Here is a 20,851-nt window from a genome sequence, read left to right on the forward strand (position 1 = left end):
ATTGGTTTCTTTGATGACCAGATAAACTATTGGTTTCTTTGATGACCAGATATAACTATTGGTTTCTTTGATGACCAGATATAACTATTGGTTTCTTTGATGACCAGATATAACTATTGGTTTCTTTGATGACCAGATAAAACTATTGGTTTCTTTGATGACCAGATATAACTATTGGTTTCTTTGATGACCAGATATAACTATTGGTTTCTTTGATGACCAGATATAACTATTGGTTTCTTTGATGACCAGATATAACTATTGGTTTCTTTGATGACCAGATATAACTATTGGTTTCTTTGATGACCAGATATAACTATTGGTTTCTTTGATGACCAGATATAACTATTGGTTTCTTTGATGACCAGATATAACTATTTGTTTCTTTGATGACCTTATATAACTATTGGTTTCTTTGATGACCAGATATAACTTTTGGTTTCTTTGATGACCAGATATAACTATTGGTTTCTTTGATGACCAGATATAACTATTGGTTTCTTTGATGACCAGATATAACTATTGGTTTCTTTGATGACCAGATATAACTATTGGTTTCTTTGATGACCAGATATAACTTTGGTTTCTTTGATGACCAGATATAACTATTGGTTTCTTTGATGACCAGATATAACTATTGGTTTCTTTGATGACCAGATATAACTATTGGTTTCTTTGATGACCAGATATAACTATTGGTTTCTTTGATGACCTTATATAACTATTGGTTTCTTTGATGACCAGATATAACTATTGGTTTCTTTGATGACCAGATATAACTATTGGTTTCTTTGATGACCAGATATAACTATTGGTTTCTTTGATGACCAGATATAACTATTGGTTTCTTTGATGACCAGATATAACTTTATTTTTTCTTTTGATGACCAGATATAACTATTGGTTTCTTTGATGACCAGATAATAACTATTGGTTTCTTTGATGACCAGATATATAACTATTGGTTTCTTTGATGACCAGATATAAACTATTGGTTTCTTTGATGACCAGATATAACTATTGGTTTCTTTGATGACCAGATATAACTATTGGTTTCTTTGATGACCAGATATAACTATTGGTTTCTTTGATGACCAGATATAACTATTGGTTTCTTTGATGACCAGATATAACTATTGGTTTCTTTGATGACCAGATATAACTATTGGTTTCTTTGATGACCAGATATAACTATTGGTTTCTTTGATGACCAGATAAAACTATTGGTTTCTTTGATGACCAGATATAACTATTGGTTTCTTTGATGACCAGATATAACTATTGTTTCTTTGATGACCAGATATAACTATTGGTTTCTTTGATGACCAGATATAACTATTGGTTTCTTTGATGACCAGATATAACTATTGGTTTCTTTGATGACCAGATATAACTATTGGTTTCTTTGATGACCAGATATAACTATTGGTTTCTTTGATGACCAGATATAACTATTGGTTTCTTTGATGACCAGATATAACTATTGGTTTCTTTGATGACCAGATATAACTATTGGTTTCTTTGATGACCAGATATAACTATTGGTTTCTTTGATGACCAGATATAACTATTGTTTTCTTTGATGACCAGATATAACTATGGTTCTTATGTGGTTTCTTTGATGACCAGATATAACTATTGGTTTCTTTGATGACCAGATATAACTATTGGTTTCTTTGATGACCAGATATAACTATTGGTTTCTTTGATGACCATATAACTATTGGTTTCTTTGATGACCAGATATAACTATTGGTTTCTTTGATGACCAGATATAACTATTGGTTTCTTTGATGACCAGATATAACTATTGGTTTCTTTGATGACCAGATATAACTATTGGTTTCTTTGATGACCAGATATAACTATTGGTTTCTTTGATGACCAGATATAACTATTGTTTTCTTTGATGACCAGATATATAACTATTGGTTTCTTTGATGACCAGATATAACTATTGGTTTCTTTGATGACCAGATATAACTATTGGTTTCTTTGATGACCAGATATAACTATTGGTTTCTTTGATGACCATAAACTATTGGTTTCTTGATGACCAATATAACTATTGGTTTCTTTGATGACCAGATATAACTATTGGTTTCTTTGATGACCAGATATAACTATTGGTTTCTTTGATGACCAGATAAACTATTGTTTTCTTTGATGACCAGATATAACTATTGGTTTCTTTGATGACCAGATATAACTATTGGTTTCTTTGATGACCAGATATAACTATGGTTTCTTTGATGACCAGATATACTATTGGTTTCTTTGATGACCAGATATAACTATTGGTTTCTTTGATGACCAGATATAACTATTGGTTTCTTTGATGACCAGATATAACTATTGGTTTCTTTGATGACCAGATATAACTATTGGTTTCTTTGATGACCTTATATAACTATTGGTTTCTTTGATGACCAGATATAACTATTGGTTTCTTTGATGACCAGATATAACTATTGGTTTCTTTGATGACCAGATATAACTATTGGTTTCTTTGATGACCAGATAAAACTATTGGTTTCTTTGATGACCAGATATAACTATTGGTTTCTTTGATGACCAGATATAACTATTGGTTTCTTTGATGACCAGATATAACTATTGGTTTCTTTGATGACCTTATATAACTATTGGTTTCTTTGATGACCATATATAACTATTGGTTTCTTTGATGACCGATATAACTATTGGTTTCTTGATGACCAGATATAACTATTGGTTTCTTTGATGACCAGATATAACTATTGTTTCTTTGATGACCAGATATAACTATTGGTTTCTTTGATGACCAGATATAACTATTGTTTCTTTGATGACCAGATAAACTATTGGTTTCTTTGATGACCAGATATAACTATTGGTTTCTTTGATGACCAGATTAACTATTGGTTTCTTTGATGACCAGATATAACTATTGGTTTCTTTGATGACCATGATATAACTATTGGTTTCTTTGATGACCATATAACTATTGGTTTCTTTGATGACCAGATATAACTATTGGTTTCTTTGATTTTTCTTTGATGACCAGATATAACTATTGTTTCTTTGATGACCAGATATAACTATTGGTTTCTTTGATGACCAGATATAACTATTGGTTTCTTTGATGACCAGATATAACTATTGGTTTCTTTGATGACCTGATGTAACTATTGGTTTCTTTGATGACCAGATATAACTATTGGTTTCTTTGATGACCAGATATAACTATTGGTTTCTTTGATGACCAGATATAACTATTGGTTTCTTTGATGACCAGATATATAACTATTGGTTTCTTTGATGACCTGATATAACTATTGGTTTCTTTGATGACCAGATATAACTATTGTTTTCTTTGATGACCAGATATAACTATTGTTTTCTTTGATGACCAGATATAACTATTGTTTTCTTTGATGACCTGATGTAACTATTGGTTTCTTTGATGACCAGATATAACTATTGGTTTCTTTGATGACCAGATATAACTATTGTTTCTTGATGACCAGATATAACTATTGGTTTCTTTGATGACCAGATATAACTATTGGTTTCTTTGATGACCAGATATAACTATTGTTTTCTTTGATGACTATAACTATTGGTTTCTTTGATGACCTATAACTATTGGTTTCTTTGATGACCAGATATAACTATTGGTTTCTTTGATGACCAGATATAACTATTGGTTTCTTTGATGACCTTATATAACTATTGGTTTCTTTGATGACCAGATATAACTATTGTTTTCTTTGATGACCAGATATAACTATTTGTTTCTTTGATGACCAGATATAGCTATTGGTTTCTTTGATGACCAGATATAACTATTGGTTTCTTTGATGACCTGATGTAACTATTGGTTTCTTTGATGACCAGATATAACTATTGGTTTCTTTGATGACCAGATATGTTTCTTTAACTATTGGTTTCTTTGATGACCTGACATAACTATTGTTTTCTTTGATGACCAGATATAACTATTGGTTTCTTTGATGACCAGATATAACTATTGGTTTCTTTGATGACCTGATATACTATTGTTTGCAGCCAGTTAACCAACAAACATGTATTTCTTTGATGACCTGATATACTATTGTTTGCAGCCAGTTAACCAACAAGTATGTATAATTAACAATACATTAGCATTGTGAGTTGCTGCTTTAGGGATCAACTAACTTAACAAAAAAAGACCTTCGAAATGGACCCTGTGTATACAAGATTGAGCCCAGGATAGAATTTTAACCCGGCCGCTGATTGGCTGGCTAATTATGAATTTCAAAAGTAAAAATGTTTTCTGACAGGTAATTATTCCTAGATAACCATGATATCAATTTGGAAATTCATATTGAGATTTAGGTTCAAAATATCAATTTTGATAATGAATAGGTAAAAACATTAGAATTTCAGGATTTTTAGTGCAAAATGCGCCCGATTTCAATAAAGCTACCCTGGTTGGAGTTTGAGCAGAAGGACCCAAACTTTTTTTTCTATCTAGTGTTATATGAGAACCTAGACTTTAATTATAGAACACAATAGCTAACTAATATTCCTTTGTTTTAATAATACAGTACAAAACTTTAACAAAGTTTAACACTGTGGTCTATGTAAAATTATTTAGTTGGTTGCTCACTATATATTGTAAGTATTCATCCTATCACTTTGATGTGCAGTTCGGAACGATTCTTGGCTTTCTAGCGTTAAATATTAACACTCGTGAACAAGGCTGCTATCAGCTTCCTAATATAGATATACACATTGTATTTTGAAAGAGTAATTCGGAGTACACGGTTCACATGTTGAGTTAGTCATCCTTATCGAACAACCTGTGAAACCGATCGATGATATCCATCACTTGTATCATATCTGTCTCCTGTTACACGCCGGGTATTAAACAGGGGCTGTGTGTCTGGTGTGGCATTATCATGTGGCATCTGACACGGAGAACTACGTACTTATGAAACAACGACAAAAACAATTGTATTCATCGCCAATATGTAGCTAATATACTGAGTTCAGTAGAACAATGCAAGTATAGGCAACAGAATGATAGGCAGGAAACGCCACACGGCGGGATGCATTGTTAGGCCGATGTTTCATCCTCATGTCTCAGGTGTGCTGTAATAGTTATCTTAAATTGGATAAAGTATTTGTGTGATTGTATGTAAATATCATCTGTTTACCAGCAGATGTTAAGTGAAGTAACAACGATATTGATGTATCGATAATGTATCTTTCGCCCTCCAATATTCATTTTACACAATGCACCGGCGAGACGGATATAGGGGATCTTACCAAAGACGTCGACTTGGAAAGACTGACAGCAACGTTTGAGAATAAGGGTACACTACCCAAAATTCAGGTGGTCGAAAAGGAAGGCCATTATTTCACGCTAAACAATATTCAGCTACAGGTATTCAGGAAGTTAGAGGAGAAAGGACACTGCCAAAATGTTAAGGTCGAGGTCATTGCTACAAAAAGGGTGCCGGTGGCAATTCGGGATTTGATGACCCTCCCTCCTGAACTGGAAATGGAACGAGAGGGTAAGTAAAATGTAGATAGATACTGTTCCTTACATAATTACACAATCTCAACAATAGTTTATTCCACAAAATAGAAATTCTTTTACCATTAATTAAGTAAAAAAATATTATTATATCTCATGTTTGTAACAGTGTCGGTGATTAGTTGAAATACATCATTACAGGGAAATAAAACATCGTATTTCCCTCTGGGGAAATAAATATCGCATTGTCTGGGGCGCGTACTACCATGATGACCGCCCATCTTTCATACGGGGTCATCTCGCCTTACGATTGTACAAAAATGACGGACGAAGCGTAAAAGGACAGTTTTTACTCATCTCGAATATTTGTAATATTTACCTCAAGTGTAGCTAATTACGAAGTTTTTGTATAACAACAATTTGTCTCTAGCGATAGTGTGATATGAAGGTTTATTTAACCTTAGATGTAATATTATATAATATATTACACCTTCACAGGTAAATAAACCTTCATATCACACTGCCATGGGGGCCATAAGCATAATAACACACAGGCAAAATATCCTCAAATTGATATTGAGGTCAATATCACATGAAGAAAACTTCAGGTGATTTCAAGTCAAGTTTTTGAACTCAATTTGTTTTGTAATTTTCAGTTCTAAAATTTGTCATCCGTATTTGGTCTTGATTCACATCAATACATTTTGTAAATGTCAATATAGATGCAATCGATATTGGTATTTGAATTAAGATAGACAATCAAGCCATTCATATAAATGTTTTATTTTTTTTCCGGTGCTGGAAGGCATCTGCTATCGTAAAGCGCACATAATGGATAATATTGTATGTAATGTTTTTTAATGAGTTAGTTGTCCACGGTGGTTTGACTACATTACGTAGACAATTCGAAAATAAACTTATGGTGCAGTCAGTTACGTCGCCTCATAATGGCAGGCTGTAATTTACGCTATAGTTTTCACTACACTGTCTATTTACATTAAAATCATTACTGGTATTTTATAAAAATGCAGTTAGAGCTGTTACCACACATCTAATGTTCTTTAGGAATTTGGACGACTATTTTAAAGCCATGTTTAATGCTATATCATGAGTTGTTACATCAAATTATCAATATTATACTTTTATATCATCAATATCATATGCACATAGGCTTTCCTCAATTCTTCACTGGCGTCCCTAAGGATTATGTGAAAATTTGTTTGATCCATAATACTTTGAAAAAGTAACGGTATGAATCATAATGCATTGACAAAGAATGAGCACGATGAGATACGATGGTCATGCATGCTTTTTCTTCTTCGGCCATACCGATGGAACTGATGCGTGCATTGGCTTATATTGTGTTAGATGTTTGTATTTACTAAAGACAGATAAAAACGATATCAGAAACATGTTTCCATTAAAGTATAAATTACTATTTGTTTTGGTTACCAGCTCCCCCACACCCCGAGAAAATATCTAACATTGTATTTGTCTAATATTTCAATGTTTATTTATTTCAACTGCAACGCTTTACCTAATCCCTTCAGTTTTCAGTCTGTGTTATACGAGTCCGTTGCCAGTAGTACCAATTGAAGAGCTAAGAATGGATGAAAGGTGGTATACATGTTTTTGTTTAACCAGACATTGCGAGCGAGCATTAACCCCATGGCAGTGAAGGTTATACACCTCAAAGAGTGTGTACAAAAACACTGTTCGTGAGTTTTCAAAAACATATCCTAGAATATAAGCTCAAGGGAAAACTTCACACATTGATTTTACTTTCAAGAAATTCACACATTGATTTTATGTTGTAGTTTTTCCAGTACATATGCAACAATTTTATGTTGCTTTTTATTACCAAAGTGATGTAAAGTGTCCGACCTAGTCTGCGGTCAGACCATGTTGCATGGACGAAAGAAAACATTTTTAGAGAAATTGTATATTGTCACGAAACATGGCACTAAGCCGCCTTTGAAAATGGGCGCTGAATAGTTTGTGTGAACATCAAGAAAGAATGGGGATTAAGGTAAACTGGCCTGTTGCAGTGGTATGCGCCCATTTACCCAGAGTTTACGTTAGGAGGAATGGAAGGTTAGCGTATTGGTGCTAGCATACAACCTGGGAATGATTCAACTTCTATCCGAGTATAGTATATTCTGTCCCTATTGAAAATAAAATCATTGGTGAGACACACAAATTCCCTCTTGCACCAACGCCGTTGTCGTAGATTTTTTCTATCTATAATCATCAAGATGAAATCTTACTCTATCATGAATTAATAAAGACAATGAACCAACGACTCTATCTGGGCTATATGTATTGCATCTCGTGGGAACAACACACGTACTACACGACGTATCTGAATGAGCAACACAACCAAACAGTCGGCGCTTTTATTCTTTTGTCGATATGGATTTAGGTTCAAAAGATCGATGTTCCAGTCATGTGGGGGAAGTTCGATAGAAGGCTATTTAAAAAGACGGCAATAATTCTTATTGATCTCTTCTGGTATCAGAGTAAGGTACACCAGAGGAAGGTATAATAATACTAAAACCAACTAAAGTTTGCAATGATTAGATTTCGCCATCGAAAGAATGATGGTTCTGAGGCTATTTTTTCGCAAAGGTAAAATCTTCGCGATGTTTTTTTTTCCCCCCAAAATACTCGGAATTCGGGAAAGAACTTGGTTAACAATAAAAGTGTGAAACAGTTTAGCAAAACGACTGATGATAGTCAACTATTTATTTCAAAAAGACTTTTAAGCACTGGCAAATATAGGCGTTGGGGATAAATTAGTCATTTTGTACGTACAAAATGTATCGAAAATGTGTACCGAAACAATAAGATTTATTAGATGTGTGACGTTTCAATGACTGGTACTATGTGTACCTCATCACCTGTATCATCATCTGGTAAAGGTGATAGGGTACACATAGTACCAACCATCGAAACATCACACATTAAAGTTTCACAGGTTTTGTAACGATATCATCAGAAAAATGATTAAAAGTAATATGACTAGAAATGACTGTGTGATATGATACTGTTGTATTAATATTAAGTTTACTCCGATCAATGCATGTCTATCAAACGAGTTTACAGCACACATTGGTCTATAGAGGTCACTAATCTTTAAGTTAATTCCATATGTTTGTTTTGTCACGTATTGGGATCGGTCTTTCAGAAGGCGTTTCTCGAGATGAAAGTAAATTACCTTTAACAAATACTATAAATCTGAAACAAGTTTGGAAATGTTAAATAACTTTGGGAATAATATATATTTTTGCCAAAACCAATTCGATTTGAAGTCAGACACATGTATTTGTAATGCATATGAATATGTTTAGTTGTCTGATTTAAACATCTAATTTGCAACTTCAAGTTTTATCCACACTCAAATTTTACAGTTGCCTGTGAAGCACAGAACGCTTTTACTTCCGAAACGCCTGATGCAACATTCCTGGTAGTTTACATCCAAATAAGAATATTTCATTATGATTTTATTAAGACATCGTACAGAAAACATGTCCCGACTTTAATGTTTAATAAAACTTAAACCCAGGAAGATCTAGATAAAATTGTAGGCTATTCAGGCATGGATATCTATACAATTTGATTTGTTATATATATATATATATATGCAGTTTATAAAACAAACTTTTGTAATTTCAAACGTTTTCGGAAATGATATCATTTGTAGGAATAAAGTCATCTGGAAATTAGTCAATAATTTGCCTGAATGTCGCCTTTGTTCTGTGAGTATTTATTGAAAAAGATGAAAACTGTAATATTGATGTCAAAAAACCCAACATGTTTTATTACTGTGTAAAATTTTGGTATAGTTAATGCCGAAACTTCACCTCCGATTTAGTTCCGTCGTAAAAATAATTAATTTAGCACAATAATGTAAATCTGTGTAATCGAATGTACCCTGATAAAAACCAGTATATTATTGTTTTATGTGATGTCATTAATGACATCATAATGTTTTATGAAATCCTGACTGTAAATGATGTATTCCACCAACTAATGGTAACATTTGCTTTCCATCACGTCTTGATTTGTGAAATCATGATTTTCATGAAGAAGTTATGATAGCTTAAAGTCGGGACATATTTTCAGAAACACCCTGTATTAGTGGCAATTCTAAATATTGCTATCCGCTGATAATAAACTGTATTATTGATATATATGTAAAAGGCTAGCACGCATTATATGTTTCAACATCAATACTGATTATATTGATCATCTAAATCAAAATATCATTACGACTAATAGACCTATTTAAGATTCTATACGAAAAGCAACCAATCTATCTATCGCAAAACTGCCAGTATCAAATTAGGTTGTTTGGAAACCAATGTTTTGTCATTTTTTTTTCTCACCACACAATATTTTCAATTAAAAACTGTCGTCAATACAATAAACGCTCTATGCTATGTCTTAAAGCTTTCAAACAATAGAACATAGCAACAAAAGGTGCAAAAGGAACAGTCCAGATATTGTTTGATGATACATGTAAGGATATCATTTTCAGCGTTTGCTAGCTTATTGATTCATATTTTCACCTTGATATGAAAATGAAAAAAAAATGTAATTTAAGGATGCTATATATCTTCTAAGGATTGCCTTAGCATGTACATAAACCAATCAACTCAGAGCAAAGTTCCTTATATTGTAACGCTACGTTACTGCCCGGAGAGGTTTTGATAAATATTTCATAGTTCGTGCACATGTATATTAGCTAACTGCTTGTATGTTGGTTGCCTCGAGGTAGAAGAGCTACTTGTTTAATAGAATAAAAATGGTTACACTCAAACAGTTTCTCGGAACTGACAACTGATGAGCTTGAGCCAGTAAACACACTATTGTAATTTGACTACAGGGTTTGACACATAAATGAAACTAATTTATCTCAAGGACATTTTAAATAATAAACAGCAGGGAATGGAAGTTAAGTAACCATCAATTTCTAAATGATAAACTGCATAAGATTAGATGTATTTGAATTTACAAGCTCATATATGACGTTAATCAAACATAGATCTACAAGCACATTGTACATGTAATGGAAATTGAAAATAATGTGGAAAACAAAACTTTAATGTAACTCAAAATAATTTTAAATTGGTAAAAAAAGCTTATGGAATTGTAAGAAGACTACAAGAAAAAGATAACAATGAGAACAGGGCCTGTGTCTAAGAAGAGTCTACCCCATTATCTTCCAAACAAATCGAGCGCTTGGGTCTGACAATAAAATTTCGCAATTGAAAATATGTCCTAATTATCGATGTAGGCATCACCGTTTGTCACAGTATACACATAGGAATGTGAACACCATGTTTCTAGGCATTGCCTTACCTTAATTCTGTACACGGTAAAACTTTGCTGGCGTCTTTCAAACATGTGGGTTAGTTTTAACAAGATAAATATTCATGGCTTGTATATAGACGCTTTGTACTTTCAGACTAATGGGAGTCGAATGGCGCAGTACAACGGCCTTTTCTATTACATATGCGACAAGGGCCCAATTTGATGGGGCAAGGTGTGGAGTCATGTGTCTTAAGGCAAATCTGCTGACATTCCTCCATTCTCGATAAGTTCTTGCGCCTTAAACCTCCACATGGTTACGCAATATATACAGTTTAACAGCATACTGAAATTTTCAAAACTTTGTCTTCTTAGCATTGAGTTATTTTCCCCTGATTATCTAAAATACTCCCATCTCCATATCCAATCATATCTTTATATTCAAAAGTATGTTAATAATTACAAAGGCAATCAACTCGATTTAGAGCATAATCGAAAACTACATGATAAACGCAGATCACCATTTCCTATTTATATGCTGCATTCTTCAGTACAGGAGTTGGGTATAGAGCGTATGCATTGTAACATACTAGTTACATGCTTCATAAAAAGCGACTAAGCTTGTCATTTCCTTCACACCGTCTAACATTTGACCTCTGTTGAACCTCTTGATTTAACGGTTTGCTTCCTTGGCAGAAACTTACAAGAATCTCTAAAAGTGGTAGTTCCCCCTTCTGCTTAGTCCTAAGCAAACAGGGGCTGAATTCATTATATCAGTAACATTGACAAAACAAGTATTCATACGCATGTTAAAGATCAGCAGTCCAATCTTTTAAATTTTGAGGCAACCTTGTAAACTATTCAATAGGCACTATGTCTACAGAATAGTGTGAGGTACGAGTTGTCTCAAAACAATAACATGCCCTTAGTCGCGAAAGCTGGTATATCTGACATTTCGACCGTGCATGTGATTGCATATAATATCCCCTTTTGATACGTCAGTGTTATGTTTATGGCTACACGAGTCTATCTGATAAAGTATCTTGTGGTTATAACCATTGTTTAAACACTGGGGTTGATTTAGTGCATATAGCATGTTGGGTCGAAATAACCCGCCGTATACATCAAACGGGCCGAGACATTTCGTACCTGCACACAATAGGTGTAAACAAACATGTAGACGAACACGTTGTGTTAGTGTTATTTCGGACTGAAGAAGGCCATATAGTGGCTGAATATATATTCCATAGAAATGATTTTGATTTTACTTTGAATTTATTTTGGCCTTTTATTTCGGATTATTAATATACTAGCTTTATACCGTTTTTCCTCATTATTATTCAATATCGATTTACTGTACTTTAATGAAGATCAGACGGGTCAATTAAATGTGACATTCATTTGACCTTTCCAATGAATGACGTTGGTAGATAATGCTGTCGCGGCATTTGTTGTATACGCGAAAAGAAAGAGAACAGCCGGTTACTTGGTGGCGGAAGGATGCCTTTTTATTGGCTGAAATGTCCATGTGGTAAACTATGTGGTTGTATAGAAAAGAGAATATCACAAGCAAATATTACCAGTATTTTATTCCAATATCTCTGTAGAAAGTACATTCACCGAGAGACATAATCTCGCAAACCAGCATTCCCAAACCATTTGTTGATATGTGTACGCTTTTGTACTGACGGCCGATAGACAGATAGAAATTTGGTGATTGATATCTGTACTGTTGCACGTGAAAAGCATGAGATCTACCGCACGTGATATTGTCAAACACCAGACCTGAAGGTTCCTGATAGCGTGATAAAATGTTGGATCAACGCCGGTTTGCCAAAATACTGACACCATATACAAGTTTTAGTAGGTGTTGTAACAGCGTTCTTACAAACGAGTCCAGCGCATTCAATATTTATTTACAAAGAATAGATAATAATCGCAATAGTAAATAGTGATCGTTTATGTTAATGTTCACTGGTTACTTATGTAATAGGTCTACTGAGGATTTGTTCCATTCGGTGCCTTTTCGGAGGTGAATAAAAAGGGGATGTCCTTATATTGCAGGATTCATGGAGGTGACTCAATTTTTCTATCAATACTAACAGCCCGTGTCATTTAAGGACTGACTACCTACGTGTATGTGTGTTGTGTTTGTGAAGTGCGTGCGTGTATGTTTTTGGAGACTGCAGTATGGCCCTGTTCTGACTCGAATATAACCGCGGAACTACCGTAAAGCCGGATTATTTCATAACCAATTTTTCGTATTTGACTGACAGAAACTGTAACGGCCGGGGGACAAACTCCAGAACTCCAGGCCAAAAGTTAAGCAGTGTCAGGGAGGGGGACTTTCGGAAGAAGAAAGTCAGTTAGGAAAAATAGAAACGGTAATATCTCAAATTTAGTCGCCTTCTACGATATCATGCAATTGGGACACCAATTTCAATTACAACGCCTTACCTGCTGTACAGTCTTTCTAATACTATCTTTTCTGTGTCAAAATATCAGATTTTGTTTGTCAAACTCCTAGACCATTTGGTGCAGATTCTGATTTTAAAATTGTCTTCGCAAAACATGCTCACCAGACTGCTATCATTGTTTTTATGGTTAAATATATTTTTGATAAGGTATCAAAATTCCTCGGATGTTATATATTCATTTTCTATTCTGCTCCTGCCCTGCTGGTAGAGTACTGGAATTCTACTACTTAATTACCTCTGATTACTTCGTTGCTTGATCGACAAAGGCGGCTAAATTTGGAATATTCTACTCTTTGGTTTCCTAAATGCCATCCGTTTTCGTACCGTAGTTACCTCCTCATATTTTACTTTATTGCTTCTACACTTGGCATTTTGATCAATAAAAGAGCTTTTGAAAACTTTACTTATAAGACTCCTAACATATAACTGTTGACAAGATTTGCCGTTTCACCTTATCTGAAGTTCAAAATTTGCTATCATTACCTTAAACATTTCGTTTCTCATGTTTCAAGTTTTCAAGACAAATAGGGAATTTATGGTATCCGATTGTTTTGAAGGCAAATAGGGAACAAATTGAAAGTAGAGATATAAGTCGGACAGCGCACTAATAAAAGTAATTCAATACACAGGAAACAAAAAATTGTGTGATAGGACCAGTTAATGTGGTGTGCAGAGGTCTCATTGTTCCAAACGTCTTGGAATAATACCCGTTTTATCACAGGTAATGAAGCTGCGTTGTTCTGGTCTGGTTTTATGCTCGTGACAGCGTGTAACTGTTGTTAAGTTTATGGTGTTACCTGACGCTGTTGACCACACACTGACCACACACTGGCCACACACTGACCACACTCGGTGTGATACCATATGAAGAACAACGAGCAAAAGAGTCCAGCTCCAATATTGGATGGACTGTGCAAACGTCTTCATGTTTAGATATCCACACATTGTAATAGATATCCACATATTATAATAAGATTGAATAAAGAAAGATATTGAGGAATAGTGCATTGTATAATGTATTGCTGTTTACATCATTGTCTATGCTGAATGGTGCTCTAAAGTGTCATTTCACTCCAGTTGACTTGATTCACAATTATCCTAAATATGTCAATGCTCATGAAGTCAATAGCAAAATCAGCAACGTCACAAAATTATATATAATCTTTATGATAGAGTGATTAATCGAAAGAAGGAATTCACAGTGGCTTTTGAGATGGGGTATTTATCCTCTCCTTGTTTGAGGCAACCTTTTATCGTAAACACACGTAATGGACAGACAGAGGTCTGTCCGCAGTAATTAAGTGGACATTGCTCTCTAGTTTATATCTTGCCGTGCAAAGTAGCGTGAAGAAAGAAACGTTTCAAAGACAAACTTTTCTTGTCACCATAAAATGTCTGGATTAACGATTGTCACTATCTACGAGAGTTCGCCGATAGCTATATCCTCAGGGGATTGGCTACTAAAGAGATATAAGTATATTTGTCTTCATTAGACATCGTCCGTCTTCCATTGTAGAGCGCCGCGATTAGAACTCTGTGAGACTCTGAAATATCGACTAAACAAAATGACCTTTCGCGGATGTACCCTTTAATTGAGCAATCAATGTGTTTCGATTGGTCACATAATATTTCACGTCTGCCAATGTCTGATAGTGCTATACTTATTATTGGAATCCATTAATTTGATTCTGTAATTACAGTATACACAACATAAGTATTTAGCGTCGTGTACGCAAACGAAATAAGCTGATTCTTTACTAATCCTCTGTAACAATATACACATTGAATAAAGAAAAAAGAGAGAATAATCGTATTATCCAATAGAACCTTTGAATAAGTCGTCTTTTGAAATTACCTTTGATATCTCCTAAAGTAGTTTATATATTGGTTAGATGTGAGGACCACTGGTGACTATTTTAACGGTAGAAGAATTATAATCATTAACGAGGTACCATTTCAACAGAAAATTCAAATTAAACATTTGGATCAACAAAGAGACATTGTGTTTAAGTAATAAGACATATCAAAGAAACACAATTTAACAAGGGATGACAATTTATTGAATTTTCAATATGCAATAAATTGTCATCCTTTGTTAAATTGTGTTTCTTTGATAAGATAGTCGGATTATGTTAAACAAAGCTGAATTGTCATTAATAAGTTAAAAAAAAACAACAACAATGTATCCCTCATTTTCTTGAAATTGTTATTCATTTGTGTCTATGTTTATTAAGTATTGCTTAGCAACGGAAACAATCTATGGAAATCGTGTTTACATATCCAAACCATACGTGAAATAAATCCGTCTTATTTCAATGCAGATGCTCTGTTGCTTCGGTAATTACTTTCCCTCGATACCATTTTGTTACGATTATTCCTACGCATTCGTAGTGATTAGCGACCAGTCACCTCGCAATTATGTGTAAACACACCGAGAAATGGCACTCAATCGCGTCGTTGTGAAGGTAATTCACAGAAACAACAATGGAATAAACGCTTTGATGAGACAGACATAAGTTGCCTGGCAAACACAATCGAATTGTGATTAAATCTTTAATTGAATTGTCTGTTTTATGTGATTTAGCACAAAGAACAATTGTAGGTTGATTATAGAGGCCGGGAATCTTCCTGATAATGCCATTGTGGTTGATTGGACCACTTACCCCTTTCTCTCCTGAATCCGTACTCTTACAGTAAAACCTTTCCGTGTAATGACCCGTTTCTCGCCGATACAGACACTGTGGCTAAGTCTATATACGTGTATTTGATTTTTTTTTGCACTTATATATCACACAGACATACATATACAACACATTGTATACAAAGGAGGCCGTCCCCAAATGACCTTGGTTGTTAATAGGACGTCGGTAAGGTTAACGTCCTATGGTGTATGGGGATGTCTGTATTTATTGATAGGGGTAGCCATACAGGTAGGACGTCGGTAAGGTTTAACGTCCTATGGTGTATGGGGATGTCTGTATTTATTGATAGGGGTAGCCATACAGGTAGGACGTCGGTAAGGTTTAACGTCCTATTGTGTATGGGGATGTCTGTATTATTGTTAGGGGGTAGCCATACAGGTAGGACGTCGGTAAGGTTTAACGTCCTATGGTGTATGGGGATGTCTGTATTATTGTTAGGGGTAGCCATACAGGTAGAGCGTTAGCATAGTACCTTCTGCCCCTGTTGCATGGTAATAAAAGGCGACTGAATTTAGGATCTTATCTTTGCTCTTCTTCCTAACTAACTCGCTTCTTTCTAACGTCTCCATTGACACCGCCTTATTTGTGGTCTTCTGTTGAGTGCTCGCCCCTTTGAGGTAGGTTCTGGGTTCTGTCCCCTGGCGTTCTGGGTTCTGTCGCCTGGCCAAGACCCACCATAGTCTGTAACAGTGGTAGGTTTTGCTCCTAGCGTTCACCATTAACTTGGCATTAAGGGAATTGCGAATGGTTCGCCCGTTGACAGTATAATGTGACCGTATACTGCTTGGTGTCTTTGGAGGCATGCTTCAGTGAAATAACACTATGAAAATGGCTAGAGTTCCAAGATACAAGAAGAAACAACGCGAATACATGTGTACCACATTCTCCCAAAACACGCACCTCACACTTCACACACGCAAAACACCACATACACGGTAGACCGTCCTTATATGACCATGAGTGTTAATAGGAAATCTAATAAACCAAACCAAACCAGTATTGGGAGGCTGCGGTATATCAATAATGTTGTTATACAACATCTACTGGTGGTAGTGTGTTGGTTTATGCATAGCTTTTTAAGGTAACTTCTAAGACTCTATATGTAAATTTTCACCACTTTCTGCTCGTCGTTCTCTGTATAAGTTCTAGTCGAAGCCTTGTAAAATGGCCCTGCAGGTAGGGCGTAAGAATTGTACTTGCTGCCCCGTAAAAGGCGACTAAATTTATGATCTTATCTTTTCTCTTCTTCCTAACTGACTTTATCTTTCCTAATGCCTCCCTTGGCACCGCCTCACTTTTGGCCTTGAGTTGAGCGTTCGCCCCTATAAGTAAGGCTCTGGGTTCTGTTCCCAGGCCAAGATACACCAAAGTCTATAAAAATGGTAGTTTCTGCTCCTGCTTAGCGCTCAGCATACAGGGAGTGGGACGACTAGTTCGCCCGTTGTCAGTATAATGTGACCGGGTGGGGAGTGTTGCTTGGTGTCTTCGGCGGCATGCTTCAGTGATATAGCACTATAAAAAGCGCAACAGGTCCACTATACAAGAAGACACAACATGAATATACCGCAGCCTCCCAAAACACGCACCTCGCAAAACATACACGCAACACACCGCATACATGGGAGGCCGTCCTTACATGACCATAGCTGTTAATAGGACGTTAATTAACCAAACAAACAAACAAACAAGCCTTGTAAAACATATTGTAAAATCGTCACACCCTATGAGTAAAGCCAAGTCTATCGATGCTGCAGGCTATATCTTACCATAGAAGTATTGTTATACTTAATGAATTATTGATTCCAAACCTGACTTTAGTCGAAAACCCATACTTTAACCTCAAACGAAGGGATGTGTATTGCCGCCCTATAGTCTTTGGACGCGCTAAGCTTCATTCCACAACCGTACTGTTGTTTTCCTATAGAACTGTGGTTAATGTAAAAGTGAATGCTTTTACATGAGATAATAACAAATAATAAATAATAACAGTAAGATAGCAGCGTCCAACACGAGGTTCAATAACTGATACAGTACCAAAGTTGTGCAGTACAGAAATACTCTATAGCTGTGAGGCGTGATAAGTGCCTTAACGATAGAATGGAATAAGTATGGAAAGCATATCGATAAACTTGAATATAAAGGACAAACGCAATATCAAGATAACGGTAACAAACTTGTTCTCTCGGAAAAAAGATGAATAAAGCAACAAAACAATATCGACCATAAGCAAGCAATATTGGCATCCCATTGGCGGTTAAACTGCATTCATAAAGGACATTAAAACATTTGTACGGGTTTCTGAAAAATAAAACAGCCAGATCTTTCATCATTGTCTTCTAAAAACGACAACAGCCATACAAATGTAGCGTAAGGTCAATTCGATAATTAGCTGTCCATCTGAATGGTTGTTTGTTCACTAGTTTTAATTGCTCGCATAATGTTTTCATCGGCAATGGGAATTTTAAATACACAACGAATGTCATGTTTCAGATATATAATAGGAACTGTCGTCCATGCCTATTTGCATCTTTATGTGAACTTCAAATTCCAGAGAAAAATGACAATGTTTCATTACTGTTAATATCAGATTTGATTAATAATGTTCGCACTTTGTAAGCGGTTGACTTTGTATAATATCCAGAACTTTGCCCGCTACACACGCATTCGTGAGAGGCCGTCCTTACATTATCCTGACTGTTAGTAGGACGTTAATTAATCAATCAAACAATTTTGTTTGTTTGATTAATTAACGTCCTATTAACAGCTATGGTCATGTAAGGACGGCCTCCCATGTATGCGGTGTGTTGCGTGTATGTTGTGCGAGGTGCGTGTTTCGGGAGACTGCGGTATATTCATGTTGTGTCTTCTTGTATAGTGGAACTTTTGCCCTTTTTATAGTGCTATATCACTGGAGCATGCCGCCGAAGACACCAAGCAACACAGCCCACCCGGTCACATTATACTGACAACGGGCGAACCAGTCGTCCCACTCCCTTTTTGCTGAGCGCTAAGCAGGAGCAGAAACTACCACTTTTATAGACTTTGGTGTGTCTCGGCCAGGGGACAGAGCCCAGAGCCTACCTCACAGGGGCGAACGCTCAACTAAAGGCCAAAAGTGAGGCGGTGCCAAGGGAGGCATTAGGAAGGATAAAGTCAGTTAGGAAGAAGAGAAAAGATAAGATCCTAAATTTAGTCGCCTTTTACGATCATGCAATAGGGGCAGCAGGTAAAATTCTAACGCCCTACCTGCAGGGCTGACAAACCCATCCAGCATACGTCTTGTTTGCACTATGTATTCGGTAGCAAGGTCATATTTAAATGGGATAAACGCATAGTACAGACGTAATGTAGGAGACAACGTCATATACTGTAAACCACGTTATTTTCGTGTATATTTTATTTTGCGTCTTCTAATTTCATCATATTGGCGGATACGTAAATTCACGATCAAGGATTGTTGAGTACATTTTATATATTCACGTCCGTAATAACGTTTTATACACTGATTCACGAAACGTTTGAATTTGCGGTTGAACTCTCTCGTGATATTACACGAAAATCTGTATCTGGCGAACATAAAGTGGCTTAAAGTAGAATTATCCAACTTTTTGTCTTCAGTATTTGTTACGGTGACATAAAGGGATCAGAATAAGACAGAACAATGCATGTTTCTGGTGTTTGGATTGGTTATGCTCTTTCACTCATTATAACTACAATCATAAGCGTGCCTTTTTAATAATTAGCACTCTTTCACACATTACTACTATAATAATTAGCACGCCTTACTTGGTTAGATTTTCAAGATTTCAAGATTTTTCTTATTCACTCATGACATATGTACATAGGCAACAAGAGGTCAAAAGGAACAATAATAATAAAATAAAAATAAAGGGAAATAATAGATGGACACAGTCATCAATAGACAAATTTAGATACATTGAAACTAACAATTCTATTTTTTCCTTATATAGTTTAAAGAAGCTTAATTACTCTCTGAATAAAACTACTTACTTTACCTAATAGAGCTGTATTGCATATAGTAAACATTCTTTTCATTTTGTGAGAATTATGATTAGTAAAGTAGTATCTTGGTATATAAATTTCTCGTAATGCTACAACAGTTTCATTATTACATACATATAGATAGTGGTACTCATCTCCAACTCCAATACAATATGTACAGAGAGGACATAACCTTTCCTCGCGAGAGATGTTATTCCATCTGCCTGTCACTATAGGGAATTTTAAATTAGAAATTCTAAATTTACACAGATATTTACGTTGGTTATGTTTCAGTTTCAAAAGGTATGGTTCAAAACTGAATTGAGACTTAAATAAAAAAATACATTTGTCCTCACGAGGAACTGTCAATTTCATGATACCATTTTTGAATAAATTGATCTTGTAGTCTTTGTGTAATAACTGTACAAGATAGTTGAAGTGACCAAATATCATCAAAACCAGTAATATTCAATATATCTCTAATATGTAATAACCACCTGGAACTGAATATTGAGTCCTGATGCAACTTATACAATAATTTATACATTATAGTAGATAATTTCGTTTCCCCCGTTACTAGTTTATGCAAGAACATGTTTTTTTGTGTGTGTTTTTATTTCAATTTCTAAAGGGAAAGGGAATATCAGCAGGAACTACCTGGTAAACAGTGTATAGGGAATCTATGGACCCATAAGGGCATGGTATCGACACGTTCTCATATTACTTATTACCACTCACGATAATATACATCTATAAAACAGAAGTTGACAGCACAAACTGTCTCCCTAGGTGATAATTACTATTCCCTGGGATAATCACATTTCAGACATCACTTCAGCGATATGCTCAGA

General features: G+C 35.2%; 1 protein-coding gene across 1 annotated transcript in view; it reads left to right on the top strand.

Annotated features, from left to right (window-relative positions):
• The first annotated feature begins 4,771 nt into the window (after positions 1–4,771).
• Positions 4,772–20,851, top strand: part of LOC138324508 (uncharacterized) — a 50,858-nt gene continuing 34,778 nt past the window's right edge. Inside the window, exon 1 of the mRNA XM_069269567.1 lies at positions 4,772–5,543. Within this exon, the coding sequence (XP_069125668.1) occupies positions 5,228–5,543 (316 nt within the window). The 5' untranslated portion in view covers positions 4,772–5,227. The remainder of the gene's footprint in view (positions 5,544–20,851) is intronic.

Source organism: Argopecten irradians, chromosome 5 (genome assembly GCF_041381155.1).
Source record: "Argopecten irradians isolate NY chromosome 5, Ai_NY, whole genome shotgun sequence".
Lineage (NCBI taxonomy): Eukaryota > Metazoa > Mollusca > Bivalvia > Pectinida > Pectinidae > Argopecten > Argopecten irradians.